At 45.8% G+C, this 19823-nt stretch overlaps 1 protein-coding gene across 1 annotated transcript in view; it reads right to left on the bottom strand.

Annotated features, from left to right (window-relative positions):
* SPTY2D1 (SPT2 chromatin protein domain containing 1) overlaps positions 1–17171 on the bottom strand; it is a 303896-nt gene extending 286725 nt beyond the window's left edge. Inside the window, exon 1 of the mRNA XM_078681084.1 lies at positions 16832–17171. Coding sequence (XP_078537210.1) covers positions 16832–16891 — 60 coding nt within the window. The 5' untranslated portion in view covers positions 16892–17171. The remainder of the gene's footprint in view (positions 1–16831) is intronic.
* Between the last annotated feature and the right edge of the window lie 2652 nt (positions 17172–19823).

The raw sequence follows: 19823 nt of genomic DNA, 5'->3' as shown, positions 1-19823 counted from the left end.
ATGTCTGACCTAGTACGGCCGTTACAGGCTCTCAAACCGTGGGTGAGGTTTAGGGTGTTGATCTGTATGGCCAGAGTTGTCCATGCTCTGGGAGGAGGTGCTTCCGTCCTAGGAACCTGCCAGCTCAAATCCTCCTCTAGGGAGGGTCCATCGACAAAACCAGGTAAGGGCTCAAAATGTGAATTGAAGTCGCCTCCTATTAGATAAGACATATCCGCAGGGATAGTTTCCAGTAGGCAAGAGAGAAGCTCTATAGTTTTGGAGGTGGACCCATTTTTGACAGGCCTTGAATAGATATTAATAACCAACAGTTTAAAAAGTCCCGGCCATTCGAGGGAGACAGCCAGTATGTCTACAGAGTCTACTGGATATCTTGAGGCTCGGCATCCTATGTCCGAGGCCACCCAGGTTGCTAGGCCTCCAGACGGTCTGCCTTTCCCGCCCCAAACAGCAGGGATTGAAAATGTGTGGAAGCCCCGAAAGAGGGTCTCGTCCCTTGACCAAGTCTCTTGAAAGAGACAGACGCTGTTTACTTGCGTTAGTTCGGCCCATGCATCCGAATCTATTTTATTTGACAAGCCAGCCACATTCCACGAGAGAATTTTTAGAATTTGTGGGGCTTTCTGGTTTTCCGGTAGCTTGGGCATGGGATTTATATTTTCTGACAGAAGAGGGCTTTCCATTTCCCCCTCGTTTATCAGCGGGTCATCTCTATTAGTATCCACATTATGTATAGCCTGGGATAGTTCAGGAGTCCCAGATATATCCTTCTCCTGCCTACAGATTGGGGGGGAATAATTTACACATTCGTTCCCTGTCAATTGTGCTTGCAACCCAGATGTAGAGGCCCGCTGTCAATCAACCATTTCGAGGCAATCGTAGTGGTTGAATAGAGGTAGGGGTGGTGGCTGATAAAATCTCGGGGGCCATGACTCCTCTCTATCAAATCCGGGCCCTCCCATCCTTCTTCTCTGGACAGTTTCCCATCCGTTGAAATTACTATATGAGTTGGAGCGGAATGGGGGTATTTGTGGTTGAATGAGGGGTGTTCTCCTCCTTCCTTGGTTACCCTGCCAGTTTCCCTTAAAATTCTGATACTGTCCTCTACTCTGGGCCTTAGTTACATGTTCATTTGGTGGGTAAAAAAACGAGAGGGGGACCGGGTGAATATTACTACCTTCATCTTCCAATGATGGGTTACAGACGAATGTGACTGTTCTTGGGTCTCTGAAACTCACCAGTAAGCAGTCACCACTGATTGTTTTTGGTCTCTTGCCTACCCAGGAGACCCTTCTGACCATGCGAATATCGCTGGTCAAGCCTCCAGGGAGTGGTCTGTACGTTGAGAGCCAGTTGATGACCTTATTTCTCAGAGATTCTTCAGTTTCATATGAATCTAATTTTAATTCGGGTACCCCAACTAGGATAGCAGTATATGGAGCAACCTCAGGTGGGAGATTAACAGTAACCGTTCTAGGTGCTTTAACCTTTGTATGTTTTGGGTCATTCGTATCATGGTTGGTATTCAAGGAAGGTATAGGGAAATTCATTTGTTGTAAAGTGGGTTGCACTTTGTCCTTGTCTAAAGTTGGTCCCTGTTTTGTAGCATGAGATTGTTTGGTAGGACCAGAGGTCAATGTTACCGCTAATTTAGGGTTTGATATTATCGGTTGATTAGTGCGTGCATTGGAGTTATTATTGCCTGTCATAGATGTTGTTCCTGCCTCATTACCTGTTACAGGTTTGGGAAAGGCCAAATTTTGTTTTGTGGGTCCATGTTGGGAAGCGTGGGCCCGGGAGCCCCAGGTTTCCAACAGTCCATAATCTGCAGAGCTGTTTTCTCGATTTTAATTATTCTCGCCTCCATTTTTATTAGGCGTGCTTCCAAGGGACCTATAATAGACTTCAGAAGATGGCCTATGTCAGCTAGGGTTATATCTTCTTCTGGTGACTCAGAGTTTTGCTCAATAGTGGAAGGTGGATGATCAGTGGGGATGTTACTGTGCAACTGCTGCGAAGAGTCAATCGCTATCACTGGCGGAGTTATTTCCTGGATATTATGGTCTAGGCTGACTAAGGTGGAGGTCTTCCCTATTTGTCCCTTTGCATTTTTAGTCTCTCTTTCCCTAGTGGTGTTTTTCCCCCGATATCCTTTTTTGGATGGCTCCTTCCCTTATCCCCTGGTTAGTACTTGGTGTCCCTGGTAAATTTGGGGTGTCACTTATTACGGTCGATTCCTCCCTGCTTGAAGTGGGGCATAGAGTTGATGTGGGGGTAACCTCCTCCGGGTTTTTTGAGTTGGGTAATTGTGTAGCTTGTATTGTGGGCAATGGGAGGAGACTCATATCTTCTAGATCACTTATTGTTGCCTCGGAAAGGTCAATGTCAGTGGATTGCTGAGCCCCACCCTGAGCACCATCTTGTAATGTGTTTCTAATCCGCCTATCTTCGGGGGTTTTCGCCATAGCTATTGCACCCATTGAAGACCTCTTAACCCACTCTATTTCCTGGGAGATTCGTCTTTCCAGGAGATTAATGTCATCTATCAAGAGAGCCTGCTTTCAGGAAATAGTGGTCAATTGTACCTTGGGTTGCGACCGTTGATATGTGGCCGGTAGCCGCCTGATTAGCCTTGCTCCTGGTCTCCATTTGGCTCATAATTGGAAATAGGGATCAGTTGCAATAAAAGAAGGGAGGAATTGGTACTTTTGTGCTGGAAGGTAGATGTAGTGAGAATACCGGTTGTATATGGGGTGGCCCAGTCCAGTCTCGAACGGCCTCAAACGGCCCGCTCTTAGCCCGGTCTTCGCCCCGAGCTGCGTCCCGCGCTGCGGGAGGTGTGTGGTATGATATAGGGGGCGTGGAGGGCGTGGGGGGGCCAGCATGGAGAGCGGACCGGAAGCTGGAAGTCGGTCTCGCAGGGACTCCTGGTTCCTGGAGTCCCTGCACGCTCGCAGCCCCGCTGACACCTCTCACCCGGTACCGCCCTGCACTTGTAGTTCTTCACCAAGTTGCCCTGCGCCTCACAAGGCGATGCGGGCGAGATGTGGGCAGGAATGGAGAAAATGCCGCTGAAGTCCTGCTAGGTAAAAGTGCCTCCGTGCAAACGCTCGTGTCCCACAAGGAAAGAGATCAGGGAAGTATTTGAATCCTCAGTAGGGCGGGGGGCGGGCCAGCAGGGAGAGCAGACCGGAAGCTGGAAGTCGGTCTCGCAGGGACTCCTGGTTCCTGGAGTCCCTGCACGCTCGCAGCCCCGCTGACACCTCTCACCCGGTACCGCCCTGCACTTGTAGTTCTTCACCAAGTTGCCCTGCGCCTCACAAGGCGATGCGGCACCCGCGAAGCGGGTGCGGCGAGATGTGGGCAGGAATGGAGAAAATGCCGCTGAAGTCCTGCTAGGTAAAAGTGCCTCCGTGCAAACACTCGTGTCCCTTGCAAGGAGACGAGATGCAAACTAAATGATGCCTGAACCTCAAAGCTGAATCCTTTCCTCTCATCTAACCATAACGTCAGACCCTGCTTTCACGTGCAGTGCCTTGTAAAAACAGTAACATTAAATAAAATTTGTAAACTAAAAAAATAAAGAAAACAATTTAATATCATTTGTTTGATAGGATTCTTTATTTGAATGCTAGCATGTTCTACTCAATCTTATATGACTCAGCTCTGCAGAAAGGCTTGCATAATACCCTTATGGAGAGATACATTTTCCAGTTCTGACGACGCTGGCTGTGTTACTTTACCACTGTGACTGCCTATTTATGCCTGGCATTAACCGCAGAAAAATATACTCCATTAATGTAAGCTATCCATGTTGATAAATGTATGTGGGCCTAAGGAGCAGAAAACTCTGCATGGGCAGCAAGTACTCTTCTTTTAGTAACTGGCAAAATTGTATACTACAATTTAAGGTATACTTAAGGGCTACACATGGGCTACCCTCCCCCCAACCCCTTCCAAGCATTTTACAACATGAGTGCTTTATGAGGGTGTCAATGAGCTTAGTGTGAGGGGGTGGCTGATGTGAGTGGGATGAGACAGAATAATAATACATAAACAATTCCAAAAGGAAGGGAATGTAGTATTCAATACCATATAACATTGTAATACAGCGGCGTCCAACTTGAAACATCTATGAAAGGAAATTATTACATTCTTTTATCCTTAACTTTTACAAGCAAAGGCAGATACGTGCACGCAGCCACTTCAGAGATGTAAACAAGACTTGTAAAAATGCACTCTTCCATTGGCACATGCATGATGACGTATTTAAAGGGTCGAGTAGACTATAAACCAATTAAGGATGCTTCGAGAGGAAACTGGAATACATAGGGTCGGGGTAATGGGTGATTAATCCGGAACCAAGTTAAGGTCGTAGAGTTTCTTTGACGGGTTGATAAGAAAATCAACTATACTAGAAAAACAAAGCGAGTGATCCAAAAATAAATATAGGAAAAGTAGGCGCAGAAGTGAAAGTAAAGAAACAAACAAGCATTTGCAATGCAATAGGTCTCGCATTCACACGAGTTTGAGCTATTGGCATTGTAAATGACAATACCTTTTATTTAGGTTTTGAGTTTTAGAACATAAATAAAAGGCACGGTCATTTACCCTACTAATAGCTTAAACTCTCGCAAATGAAAGACCAATTGCATTTCAATAAAAAGCCTTTTCGAACGCTTGTTAGATTGTAAATATCAGAGGAAGAGACCGACCTGCTAGGTCTTCAAAGTAGTGATAAATAATGCAGTGAAGATGGTGTAAGCATTGTAAATTACATAGACAAAGTATGAAGTGAAGGTTACATATGATCCAAGCTATAAACACTAACAAAGTGCTCCAACAGCTTTCGCACTGTGATTACACTATTGCTGCTCGGGAGGGAGGGGGCTATTTCCTGCCCATTGCGTAAAGTAATTGCTATCTTTGGCCTAATAAACACTCCAGCTGTAGTAGGGCACTGGTTTCACCTCCTGGTGCAGGGCGGGCTGTGCTTTACGGTAGGCATGGAGGGAGGGCTGGGCTTGGCTGCAGCTCGGCCTCGTACACTGCCCCGGCTATCATTAGCGAGCGAGAAGCCAGAGGTGGTGGTATTGGTAGTGCTTGTATTAGTGGCATTGGTGGTGGTGGAGGTATTGATTGATTGGTGGTGGTTGGGGCATCGGTGGTAGTGGTTATGGTATTGGTGGTGGTATTGGTGGCAGTTGCATTGGTGGTGGTGATTGCATTGGTAATGGTATTGGTGGTGTTAATAAAACAGGCCTTACAAAACAACCTGTCCGGTCGCTTAGTGCAGATGACATGTAAAACAGAGGTGCTGTTGTCTGCTTCAGCGCATTAGCACACTATTATGTGCTACCTGGAGTTCACATGACTTCGGTCATAATTTCTAAATCCATTTTACTGAGGGGGTGTCAGGGGATGGGGGAGTTAAAACGGAGACAAGAATGCCAGGTTAAAGTGATTGAAAGCGTGCCCTTGTGCGACAAGGGCGGCCGTGCTGCTCAGATAAAAAAAAAAAAAACTGTTTCAGCTGAAGCGGCGCATGTCCGGCTTGCAGTAAGAGAAACTTACAGATTAAATAACAGGGCCCATGTAAGAACCAAAGTAAAAGGGCCAGTGGCCATGGGAGGGTACAAATGAAGACAAGGCCGTAATAAGGAGGGACAAACAACCTATTAACTAATCCGAAGGCAGCATTTATGAAAGAAAATGACACAAGCCAATAAAAAAATATGGGAGGAGAGTGGGCAGGCTTCTCTACCATACTCTACTACAGCAGTCTTGCAGAGCGAGCTGCCGCTAGGCTCAACCTAAAAATGGTCTAATCTCATATGACATTTTTTGGGAGACTGTTTACACACCATGAACATTTTAGTCTGCCCTATTTTGCTCTCATCATTGGGCAGGAGGACCTGGTGCAGTATTTCAGCAAGGGTGGACGTAATTTTAGGACATCACTAAAAGTGCTAACCTTTCTCTCCGAGACTGGTGTGCATAAAGAAGTTCAGGCGGGGAAAATCTTTGCGACTCAGGTGGAGTGAGACATGCCAGGTTGTGCAGACTTTCCACAGTGCCTCATCTGAATTCATAGGACTCACATCAAAAGAAGCCTTGTGCTACCAGATGCGGTTGAGGGAAGCTTAAAGAACAAAACTTCAAAGAAGGGTTTTAGTATGCACCAACAAAAACGATGCAGTAAGGCAGGTCTTGGAAACTGCACCAGAAATAGATGTAGGATACTGCTGGGTAAGCTTGGTAACTCATCTCAGAAGCAGACTAATGCAACCCAGGACAAGGACCAGGAGGAGAAGCAATTGACAAATTATCTGCATATTTATTTATTTTTAGCGGAGTTTTATATAGCGCGAACTAGACCCGAACCGAATCAGGTATCAGAGCGCTTTACATATTTTTCCAGTTACGTTACGTTACATTTTTTACGTTTTCCAGTTACTTTCATTTTAGGCACGGGGAGATTAAGTGATTTGCCCAGAATCACAGGAGGTTTTGGCGTCGTTACCGAGACTCTAACCCAGATCCCCAGGTCCGAGGCCAACTCCTCTCCCCCTATCTTGCATCTATGCATATCTGCTGGACCAACACCAAAAACTCAATAGAACTAGCTTACTCAACTTTACATAGAAACTGAGTTTTGCATAATGTCCTATCCTGCATAATGAAAACAGTAATCAAAATTAGTTGGTGATAATGCATTATGGTGGCCCTGATATTTATGTCACCCCAACCCCACCAGCCACCGTTACAAGGGTGAGGATTACACCCTCTTGATGAAGACGCATGAGCAGTTCTCTAGGACTCAAAAGTCTCGAACGGTCAACAAGCATAATGAGATACAGGGGACCCAATAGGGCTGTACGCCACCCTGATTAAGATATGGTAGTAAGCAGGAGGGGTTGTGTACCAGATAGTGAACGTCACTTGGCCGTGTTCTTAACGGTTAGCAGAGTGCCAGTCCCAGTAGGAGTGGTTTTCCACCTATGGAAAAAATGCAATGCAGGGCAGGTTTCCAATCTGTTATTTGCACTATTCTCTGGAACACAATTCCAGTGTGCAGTATGTGGGGAACTTGGAGGAGGTTCCAAGCTATACAGTCCATTATTGGAACCGGTCCTTAAAAAGGGATTATGTTGGTGGCTACAGGTGGGCTCTTGAATGATACTTTGAGGGCCAGACTGATGGTGTTATTTAGCCAGCAATAGTTGAAGTTTCAACGCTGCGCTGCCCGATTATACGCTTCCCCTTGAAACGCAATAGTCTGAACACCACTTGGAGTTACAACCAATGGCGCGGTAGGTTTCAAATTGATCTTGCATGAGGTGTAGGTTTCCCCAATGGCAAGTACCACACAATGGATATACAAGTTCAGAGTGGAATGTACTTCAGGTGTTTTACCAGAACTTAAAAAGTACTCCTCATGAACTGGAAGGGAACATGCTTTAAGTTCTCATCACTAAACAAGTTTGAGTGCATATCAACCAAGCAGGTACCACTTTCCGCCTACTTCCAATCTCTGTGTGGATTCGTTTGAAGATGCAAAAATTCTGGATTTTGCTAGAATACAAATCCTGATATAATACGAGCTCTAACATAATATGAGGCTATAATCAGCTCTAAGAGAATGACAACACCGTCCTAATTGGTAACTTCGCTCCACAGCGTCAAAGGACAACAGTATTTTCTATTTTTATAGGACAAATAGGATTTAGTGTACTAGCCCCTTTGAGAAGTACCCATTTTATATAATTCAACCACTCCTGTGCAGGAATAAAAAAATGAGGAAGTAAAATGTTAAGAGGTACCGTTGAATAAAGATGCAGTCTGTAGCTGCAGTGGCACTGGTCTTTGAGACACAATGCAGTCCTGGTTTTCCTGGTGAGGTGTTCCTTTAATGTGAGATGAGCACGGAGGGTGAAGCAAAGTGATTTAGCGCTCTAAAGCATGTAGGGCATGGGGAATGAAGCCTCCCACGTTCGTGTCACAGAAAGGCTTGAATCAAAGTGTTTAGAATTACTGGCTATTAGTAGGAAGTCTGTCCAGTTGAGCTTTAGTTAGAATGCAAAGAAAAAAGAACAAGGTACTTTAAAAAGCGATGCATGTCCGAACATAACTAACACACAATTTTAATAACCATACACAGATTAAGCACAGTATGATAAACACAACCCCAGAACACATTGCAAATTAATCCCTTGTAAAACTATCCATGTTCAGCGTGCAAGTCTCAAACCACCTTTCCATCAGCCAAACAGTTTTTCATAACACCTGATACCAATATTTAAGTAACAGTCAGCCAATCAGATAAGCGTTCATTTGAAGCGCACATCAATATATTATCCCTCCGACTCTGCACGCCATCGTCAAACGGCAATCACGATATTACAACACATTCACGAGATCATGTTAACCTTCTAATATCCAATCATACCTTACCCAAATCCATTTGTTGATCATTTAAATCCCCTTTGCTTGGTAACAAAAATCCAATAATCAAAAAAAGTTTTTGTTTCTTGCAAATATCAACATGTGTATACAAATATCTCACAGGAGCACCATTTTTATTTCTAGATAATATTATCGGCACCATTGTGAAAGAACTTTTGGCTAACAAATGGTCAAGCACACTGTATACCTCTGCGACACGCTCAAATGTAAAGCACGTATTCATTGACACTATCAACACTTTTATCAAACCAAACAAAGTATAAGCACAACCCTGAAAATTACAAGTAAAATGGAAACTCAATGCCAGTTCATAGAGTATTCATAAGCGCCATCTTAAAGCAGGGTACCATCACCTTTTACCAAAACAAACAGATTAAACGTGCAAACCCGAAAACTTCAAGTGCAATGGACACCCAACGTGGCTTATGGAATTAGTTAGCACCATCTTAAAGCTGGTTACCATAGATAACAAAAGACCCCCCGCAAAAAATGATACCATTTTGTACCATGACCAATTCAGCAGAGGAGGACCAAATGATACAGCAGTGTTGACTAAATTATACAGCAAGAAAAGAAAATTATGCAGCGTAATGTGGCACATTTTGTGATGGCATTATTCCGTTGTCATTTTTACATGTTAACACTATATAGGCTAAACTTTCACCTCATTAGTACTAGTTTGACCCTCAAATATAGCAGAAGGAAGCAAAAAGGTGACCGATTAATCTTTGCGCAGGGCCTTCCACTATGCAGCAACACTTGTTGCCATTTTTTTTTTTAAACGTTTGATTCATTTGAGCTAAAACATTTTTGCTAAAATCTGCAGATATTGCAGCAGATGAAGGATTACGTGGCAAACTCAGCAAAACGGATTATCGTACAGATAATTCCGCAGCCGCAACTATCGCAAAATTCCAGTGGCCTTGACCATGGCCAATATTATTATTATTATTATTAATAAATTTTATAGAGCGCGTAGTCACCCGTGAGTATCCCAGCGCTAGGAACCATTGACCAGAGGGTAGTGAAGGGCAGGGAGTGAGGAGTGAAGGGGATTTGTGGAAATAAGAGGGTTTTCAGCCTCTTTCTGAAACGTAAATAGTTGGGTTCTGTTCTTATCTCGCGGGGAAGAGCGTTCCAGAGACGTGCTGTATGCACCGAGAAGCGTCTTCCTCCCGTGCGGGCCTTCTTGACTCTGGGGATGGTGATGAAGTGTTCCTGATCGGAACGGAGAGATCTTTGAGGCTTTGTAAGGTGTAATGAATTTAGCTAGGATCGGAGGTCCTTTGTTTTGCAGCGATTTGTGGGCCAGGCATAGGGCTTTGAACTGGACTCGTTCCCTGACCGGGAGCCAGTGGAGGAGCCTCAGAGCCGGTTTGGCTGAGGTTCTGGTGGGAGTGTTGGTGACAATCCGGGCAGCCGCATTTTGGATCCTCTGTAGCCGGTTCAGGGTGGCCTCAGGAGCGCCCAGGTAGATGGAATTGCTGTAGTCGATCCTGGAGAGTATTAGGCCTTGAATCAATAGTTTTTTTGCGGTAGGAGGAAGTAGGGGCAGGATCTTTCGGATTGATTTAAGAAGCCCAAAGCATGTCCCGGCTACTTTTTTTGCCTGTGTAGCGAACGATAGGTCTTTTTCGAGCCAGACGCCCAAGCTCTTCACCTCGGGTTTTGGGTCTGGGGGCAGGCCTAAACAGGGTGGCCAGATGTTCTGTGACCATATGTTCGGTGGCAGGGGGATTCCCTTCTGACCCAGGAGGAGGATGTCAGTTTTTGAGCCGTTAAGTTTGAGATGGGAACGGTTCATCCATCCTTGTATCTGCGTCAGACAGTTATAGAGGTCCGCAGGTTGTTGACTTGGGTGAGATAGGGAAACCACTAGTTGTGTATCGTCAGCGTAGCTGACGATGCTCACTCCGAAGGGGGTGACGACCTCCTCCAGTGGGGACATGTAGATGTTAAACAATGTGGGGCTCAGGGAGGAGCCCTGAGGTACGCCACACTGGAGGGGATTTTCGGAGGAGCGGGTGTTTTTCTCCCAGATTTGAAAGGACCGATGACCCAGAAAGGACGATAGCCAGGACAATGCTTTTCCTTCCACGCTGACACTCCTGAGACGATGGATCAGGAGTTGGTGGTTGACGGTGTCGAAGGCCGCACTGAGGTCGAGGAGGATCACTGCCACTGATCCTCCAACGTCGAGCAGTGCTCTGGCCTCTTCCACCGGCACCAGGAGGGCGATGTCAGTGCCATGCCCTGGGCGGAATCCGGTTTGCGATTTTTTCAACCGATCATTGGTTTCCAGAAATTGTGATAGTTTTCTGTTTACCAGCTTTTCGGCGATTTTGCTAGTTCCCGGGAGGAGGGAGATTGGCCTGTAATCGGCCAAATCAGCGGGGTCAAGGGAAGATTTCTTCAGTAGCGCCTTGACGACTGCCGCTTTCCAGTTGGGAGGGACAACTCCCTGTTCTAGCGATGCATTGATGAGCTGGGTGAGGGGGGGACGATCGTGGGTGCTACTCTCTTAAGGAAGCGTAACGGCGCAGGGTCCCTGGGGGAGCCGCTTTTGATGTTATTGAGCGTGCTTTCAACCTCCTCGACAGTCACTTGTCCCCAGGAGGTGAGACAGGGGGCGATAGGGGTGTTATTGGTCTCTATATTCTCGCACGTGTTGGTGGTTGGAATTGAATCGAGGATTTTCTGGATCTTATCTATGAAGAAATTGGCTAGTTTATGGCATTTTTCCTAGTCGGCCTTGGGGTCTGGTGGTAATCTGGGCCCGGAGTCCCATACCCACTAGTACTGAATCACTTTTGCACCAAGGTACCCGAGATCAACTTTCATTTACGACATTTGGGACAGTAAAGACAAAATTTGATAAAATATTGGCAGCGTAGGGCCTCTTGAAAATCTTGAATTGAAGAAAGATTAGGGGCTCCGGTTTCAAAGACATGAATTTCAACAAACTAAGAAAATTTTGAACCCCCATTCAAGTTTGGAAGTTGCTACAGGACAATAACCATGGCAGGATGTAACCACAAGGTCACCCGCAATTCCTATTCAACCAGATCAGAAATGTCGTCCAGTCTTACTTGCCTCCAGATCCCCATGCACCGAGAGACATAGCTTCCAAAGAGAGTGCAATGGTTCAGTGGGATAACTGACATGTCAGGCATCATCATCCCGGAAGAGGACGATGCAAAAAAAAGGTTTGATTCCGAGCCTCAGACTAGAAAAATAAATACTCACCACCGGCCAGATGAAGACCGATAAAATCTCCAGTCTCAACCACTACCTTTAATTACCCTGTCCAGAGACTTAAGATCATTTCAACCATAGAGGGACGCTTTTGTGTTGCCTATTGCAGACACTCAACAGTCATTGTAAACACACTTCTCTTACAGTTTTGAGAGGGATATACCATACCACCTGGCTTTAATGTCTGATATCAGGTACTAGGACCCAAGCCTACAATCACCCCAGCTGGGCATGGCCAACACGAAAAATAAACCGGAGCTCGGGCGGAGGAGCTGTACTGCAACACTGCGTTTCACATGTTGTCTGTACGAGCATCGCTAACCTACTGAACAGCATAGTAAAGGATCCACCAAAAACACCATAGTAAAGGATTCACCAAAAACAAATCACTGCAGCAAAGTAGAATGCTTCCTAGAAACTGAAGAGAGCAGAAGGCACACGCGATCCCCGAGACCCCACACTGACATGCAAGTATAAAGTAACAAGAATGTTCCTTCTTCACAAAACGTGATCTTCCAATGAGGAATAGATGGAACCAGCTTATAATCGTACCTCCTCTTCCCCATACAACTAGAGAGATTAGTAAATGGGTCCTAATCCACCACATCAAATGCTGCTGAGAGCCAGAGAACTACTCAGCATACCTCACGTTTAATAAAAGGAGTTACGCATACACCACCTATAGGATTTCTGCCTCTGCTTCTTAGTCTGAAACCTCAACTGTGTTTTGCACAAATCATTTTTATGTTTTATTTCTAGTACTTACGCTGCATTCATAAATTGCCAACACAGATCACCGGTGGCCATTCACATTTTTTTTTTTTGAACGATTACTTAATCATTGCAAACCATACTTCCATTATACATTAAGAAATAAAAGACAAATCTGAAGAAACATGCAGTATGATTAAAATATATCATAGCAACTGTGATTAGAGCAAGTCATGGAAATCTCTGCTAAAAAGTTAAAACGGTGCTATGATTACAATACAAGAGTTCAATTAACAGCAAGAAAGTCTTATATTAACAGCCGTAAGGAACCCAATGACAGATCATGCAAGACAAATACATACCCCTTGTAAACCAGACTTGAAAAACAAGAATACCCTGGTTAAAATGCAACAAGTTCAATCTCAATCAGTTAAAAAAACAAGTGCTCTCAAACACCCTGCGCCCAAATTGATGATATGTTGCCTTTAGGATAAGCAAAGGTTGCTGTAAATGATGTCTGCATCTATAACAAAGAGGGTTAAGAAGTATCTAAAGTGCCAAAGGAAAAAAAATGATTCAATGTTAGTAACATCAGATTCTAGGGCGTTTACACAGATGGGCTACAGAGAAAGTCCCTCCCGAATACAACAAGCATGTGCAATTCAATAGGTCTCGCTTTATGAGAGTTTGAGCTATTGGCATTGAAAACGACAACGCCTTTAATTTATGTGTTGTTTTTAAAACAGATAAATAAAAGGCACTGTCATTTACCATGCCAATAGCTTAACCTGTTGACCGTGGTGGGGGCAATTAATCAGTGGGCTGGGTTCGAACGGCCCCCGACAGTCCTCCGCACATGCCCACTGTGCCGTCGGACTGCCGAGAGCCGTACGACGCATGGAACGGGTTAAACTCTCGCAAATGCAAGACCTATTGCATTGCAATGCGTGCTATAAAAATTTTAAGGAAGAGTTAGGAGATAGCGTGTCTTGCCAGCTATTTGAGAAAATAGTGATCGGAGACTGTAATTAAAGTCTACCGAGCAACGGCACACATAACAGGGTGTGTTGCCATGGGAGGTTACACAATGAGATAAGTCTGCACTAAGGAGGGACTAGTAAGCCTTTTGACTAATGAACAGCCTCAGTTTACAATGGACAATGACACATGCCAATACAAAGTGTTAGCTGGTGATGGGGCGGGGCTTCAATTCCCTACTTCAAAACAGCATGCCTCGCAGAGCAGCGCATGCGCTGCCCAGGATCGACCTAAAAACGTGCAAGCTATGTTGTACCAATACTCTTGGTTGTAAAAGCTGCGGTTGCAAAGGGGAAGTCACTCAAGAGATTTAAAATGCATATGCAATTCAGTTCACACACCATGATAATCTCAAGTACAGTCATTGCTGATGGCTAAAATATACAGTTTACCAGCACAGTCTTCGTGAAGAATCTCTGACTTCTATGAATTTTCTTGAGTTTTTGATATTCGAACAGAATGAAGCAAGCAGGTATCGTCTTTCCCTCTTCTATCCCGCCACCTACCCTTCTCTACCCAAATAACTGAATAACATATCCACTACTCAAATTACTTCATATTTTACAATACTACTTTTCAACACTAATCCTTTATGGGTTCCGGAGTGGCGAGCTGCTCGCCAGAAAAGCGCTTCAACACCCATCAGGGGTAACAAGTGCTATATGAATGCAAACCTTTCTTCCCCTTTTATCCCTCCACTATCCTTCTCACTCCAAATAACTGACTAATCACCACTGAAATTACTTTCATATTTAACCATATTAATACACCACTAATCCTTTATGGGCTTCCTGAGTAACGTGCTTCAACACCCCATCAGGGATAACAAGCGCTATATAAATACAAACCCTTTTTAGGTCGAGCGACCTATCTCAATGCGCATGCGCATTGAGCGGGAGTGAGATATATAGGGGCTTAAATAAGCTTTACCTAGACTGGCGATTGACTGGCGATTTGATGCTGTGCCCGTGCGCTTTTAGGTCAATGCGCTTGCACATCATCAAATCGCCAGTCAATCACCAGCAGCACTCCTCCCACACCTTTGAAGTGAAGCCTAGCTTCACTTCAAAGGCCCCGGCTGCTGCACACCCTCATGCCGCTCTCCCCGCTCCGCCCCCTCCCCTGCCCGCCGTGTCGCATTTCTCCTCCCCCCTCCCCACAGCAATGCCCTCCGCCGGCCGTACTTTCACTTTGACGGCCGCAGGCCGTCTCTCGTGTTTCTCCTAGTCTTGTTATGGCAGCTGCTGTGTGGACTCGCAGCTGGCATGCCAAAACCAAGCCGGTGTCTACCTATTTGCACCTCTTCCGTGCCCTGTGCCTGAACCTCTGGTCCACCAACCCCTTCTAGCTAACCCACACTGCAAACATTAGAACCGTCCTATCAACATCTCTCTCTCCTAGCCGTTGCTTCCTACGCAACACATGCTCCCTCTCTATTTCTGCCATACAAGTCTTGGAGCTCCATCATGACCTCCCACCAGAGCTCCTGTTCCTCATAGAAACCTGTTTAACCCCACTTCTGCTCCTGATATTACCACGGCCACCCAGCTCAGATACAAAATCGTTAGGCAAGACAGGCATGATTAAATCTACATGTACCATTGTAAATAGTATTACTGCCAGTGGAGCACGACATGATTAGTCAACGATCAACATTTCCGATTTTTAATAACCCCTCCTTACACGTCTGGATTTCTGTGGCGATAGTAATTATTAAAATCACTCGCACCAACATTTGCTCTGCTTTTCCTACCTTTCGTCGCCTCTCACAACTGCCCCTCCCCCACCACAGAGCGTTTCACGGCCGTCACATTCACATGGCCGTGTCTCTTTCACGGCCGCCCTGCATGTTTGTTTTGGTAAATGCCACTTCTCCTAAAAGTAGCCACACTTCTTTTAAAGCTCCCCTTGCCCTGCTGAACGCCCCCACACTCCAGCAGCGCTCCGGCCCTGACCGGTTCCGTGAAGGCAGCAGGGCTTGAACCCGCACGACCCTCGGGTCATGCAAACACGCAGCCCTTGTGGGCAGCAGCGCTATTGCGAGACAGACTAATCTACAGAGGCAAACCAACCAAGAAGTAAGGGAACTGTAGTGAGAAAACCAAGTTTCCAAATGCGTTTTAAGGGAGTCTGCTTCAGAATTGTGAGTGGGCTCTGCCTTTCATGCTTCTGAAGTAGATAAAGCAAGCAGCATGCATTAGACCCACACCTCCCTCATTTACTGATCTGATTGGTCCCTAACCAGGTTTCTTTCGCTTTCTAGCCACCCACTTCCAAAAGGGCGCTCAGGAATCGATAAAACGTATAGTGCTTCGTTGCTCTCCCAGAGTACGAAGCGCTATGCACGTGCACCAGTACCATGATTAACTATTGTCTTCAGTGGCACAATGTGAACAAGCATTGGCATAGCCAATAGGTCTCGCTTTTGGGCCCTTCTAAGTATTTAGTTATGCACCACAATGTCCTTGGTGCAACAACATTAACTGTGGTGTGGCTAAAAACTTATAAGGTCCCAAAAGCGAGACCTATTGGCTATGCCAATGCTTGTTCTTCCTCTAGCCTTCTGCTATCATTCCAAATCCAAATAACGGACTAACCTATCCACCACTTTAAATGTACTTGCATGTTTCGCTATACTCATTCAACCCTACTCCACTGTGGGTCCCCAAGTAGCGTTTCACTCGCTAAAAAAGTGCTTTGACGCCTCGTCAGGGGTAGTAAGTGCTATATAAATGCAGTTACAATACAATGTCCTTTCCATCCAGGCTTGCTTCCTGGCGAAAGAAACTTCCCTAATAAAATCAAACTTTGGGCATGGCTGCATGCAAGAGACACGACAGCAGATGGCGCACTGGTACAAAGTAGATGTTCAGTTGTATTAAAGAACTTGCACCATACTAATGTCCTGAAGCTCCATCCTCTCGATGTAAAAAGTGCCACGAACCACTAATGGACGCGAGTAAGATTTAACGACTTCTAGAAAAATGCACTCTTTTTACTCAACCGCGAAGACACCCGGTCATGTTAACATGGCTTTTTACCTCAGAGCTCCGAAAGTTGAGCTTTTAGCCAATATGACATCGCTCTGTCCCTCGATTCACCCTCTTTGCTCTCAGAATCTCCTCCCACAAAAATGTATCGCCCTATAACTGAATCTTATTAGTCTAATACTCTGGGACGATATCTTCGGGCCCTCGTCCCCAGCCCTTCTCTCGCCCCCCGACAACTCTGTCCTCAATGCCGACATTTCCAATGAACACTGCACCATGACATGCTCTCCTCCAAACCCGTTTCAGCCTCTCTCCCTAAAGACTCCCTTGTCTCGCCTACAACTTCAAGTCAGGTGTCCTTATGCCCTTACCGTTGGACCGCTCTTGTCCTGCTGCTTGGCAGCCACTTCCATTATATCTTCGTAATCCATGTCAGGAGCCGGTAATCGGGGAAAGTGGCCCTGTGAGTCGGTAGAGTATCTGATCGAGGGTTAACAGGGCTAGGGCTCCGAGTCCCCGGTATCCGTCCTCATATCAAGACGCTGGGTCTCGACCGACGGACATCGGGGACCCGGGTTACAGACCGCGGGGACCCGGGTGACAGACCGCGGGTTCCCGGTTTGGGGGGCCACGTTTCAAACCCGGGACGGTAACAGCTGTTGATGACGGCAGGGACTCATGGGAAGAAGTTGAAGAGGCGTCACAGGAAACAAGCAGCGGAGCGTCTGCGTCACGTGACACGCACGTATTCCATCCAATGGCTTGTGGCCTTGCGGGCAGCCGCTCTCTAATTGGATGATAACTCATCTGCCTTTGGATTTCTGTTTGGTGTGGTTGGAGGTGACGCAACCACGGGAGTACAGGTGTTGAAGACTGAAGTCTTCAGCGTGTAGTGTGTCAGGCAGCTGTCTCCTTTCAGGCTAAATTTGATTTACCTAACGGGGTTTGCTTTACCCAACGGGGTAGATCAGAGTCATTTTCGTTAACCTATGATGTATCATCTGCCTTTGCTGCTTATTCTTTTAACTACAATTATTGCTTAATTTAAATAAAAAATAATGTAAATGCCTTCCGAGGTAAACTTATCGAACTTTTATTTTAAGAACTTCAAGCATATGGCACATATAGCACCTTTGGCCCATTAAATCACAGTTGATCGTAAACCGAGAAATTAGAACTGTGTGAGTTAAGCAAACTTTATTTTCAGTTGTGAATAATTTTCTTTCATGAACCTGCTAATTTCTTCATCAAAAATTGGATTCTATGGCAAGGCATGGAGGCCAATATTATCAACATTGGAATGGAGTGTTCTGAGCTTGTAATGGCTTGTAGAAGCCTGGAGCTCCAACATTCCAATGTAGTCTTTTGCTGTGAACAAAGCCCTCACAGGGGATTTCAATACCCTTGGCTCCTCCATTAGGTTTTTGTTTTATTTGTTAGAACATTCTCTGGCAGAATGTTCTAATAGCCTTATTGCCCACCATAGCTGGGCTATACTGGTATTAAAGGCCCACTCCATTGTTAACCCTTTCGCTGCTAGGCCTCCCCTGTGTTAAGCATTTTTTGGCTATTTGGGGAAGTTTACCTTTAGTCCCCTGTAACTTTTTGTATATAATTAAGTATACCACTGTTAAAACATCAATAAAAAAGCAAGTAAGAACAGCAAACTGCTGTCACGTCAGTCCGGAAAAAAACGGACCGTCTGTGCCAGGGCTCAAAACAGAGCCCAATAGAGACCCGTTTCGAGGCCCCCTTAAAAAAACTGCCGTTGCTCAGACCCGGCCCACTTGAAGCCCTGAATATACCGTTACATCCGCAGGACCCTTCAGGTTGTGGGGATATATAGGACTTGTAGGTTCACCAACAACCAGAGGAACCCAGAGCCAATAACTGAACTGCGTCATCCAATGTTTTTTCATTCTGTAGTGGGTATATAGCAATTCATTTGGTAAAATATAAAGAGTGAAAAATCGATACCAAGGAAACCAATATATTTCTGAAATGGGAACAAAATATAGAGTTTATAAGCAGTGGTTTTTTGCACATCTCCGGAATTGTGGGTACCCATACAAGAATGTGAATTACAGGTCATTTTTCAAAGTGACTTCTTTTTTTACAAATTGTTTTACATTTGGAAGCCAGAAATTCAAAGAAAGTCAATCGGTTAAAACACTTGTTCTACTGTTCTGTATTCCCCAAAGTCTCCCAATAAAAATGCTACCTCAATTGTGTGGGTAGGCCTAGTGTCTGCGACAAGAAACAGCCCAAAACACAACGTGGACATATCAGATTCTTCCAGTGATAACGTGCCCTTTTTTTAAATGTGCCTAGCTGTGGATTTTGAACCCTAGCTCAGCCTGCACCTTGGGAAATGTTAGAAATGGGGTTTCTGGTTGACTAGGGTAAGCATCTAAGCCAGGCAGAACCCACCACTCAAGTCAGGGCAAGGGAGTTTCACACTGAAGGTAACCCCTGCTCACCCCCTTGGTAGCTTGGCAGAGCTTTTAGGCTTATCCCAGAGGCGATGTGTAAAGCGTTTGCGCAACACACTCACACAGCGTTGACACACTAGGTACACCATGAATGACAGGGACGCCGGCTTCCGTAGAATGCCCTTACCGGCGGGGTTCCTTGGACTAACTCCCGGCGGCTCCCCACACTGGTTTGCATGGTCCTCTCTGTAGCCGCCTCTTCGTCGTGATGCACAATCCAGTGATTGGCACCTGAACTTTGGCTGACACAAAGGTTGCCCTGGTAAACCAGGGGCAGGGCCAAACTCCTTCGTGGCTCCCTCGTTGCTGTGGTGACCTGCTGGGGCCGTACTGGCACATATTCCCACACTCTTACGGCCAGGACAGCAGTGGGTGGGGCTCCGCCCAGAATTCCAATGAGGTAGGCGCTCCTCACACGGTCCGCCGGGCAGCGCTCACCCAGGTCCTTCCTGTAGCATGAGCCCACGCTTGGGGCTCAAATACACATGGCACCGCATGCACCACAAAGGTTTCAGGGCCAAGAGCCCAAAAAGATAAAATAACTTGAGGTTGCCAAGAACAGGGGCATAGTGGCACTCCTGGGAGAGCACTGGGGCTCCCAGCAAGGTGCAGACAGGCAGGCCAGAACAAGGGTCCTTGGTGAAAAGCGGCAGTCCTTATTCCAGCCAACAGCTCAGCCCCTCAGGAATACTCAAGTCCCACGGCGGTTCCTCCTGGCCATCCAGCAGCCTTCCGGTTACAATTCCACGCAGTGTCTTCTTTTTTACATGAGGTAACAGTCCCATTACTTATAATCCAAATATCTTTGTTCTAAAATACATTTACAAGTGCACAACACCCTGCATTCTTAGTGTAAGCCTTAGAACCAGAA

The sequence above is a fragment of the Lissotriton helveticus genome, chromosome 3_1 (assembly GCF_964261635.1).
Source record: "Lissotriton helveticus chromosome 3_1, aLisHel1.1, whole genome shotgun sequence".
Classification (NCBI taxonomy): domain Eukaryota; kingdom Metazoa; phylum Chordata; class Amphibia; order Caudata; family Salamandridae; genus Lissotriton; species Lissotriton helveticus.
The sequence above is the reverse complement of the archived record's forward strand: the minus strand, read 5'-3'. Positions and strand labels throughout refer to the sequence as shown.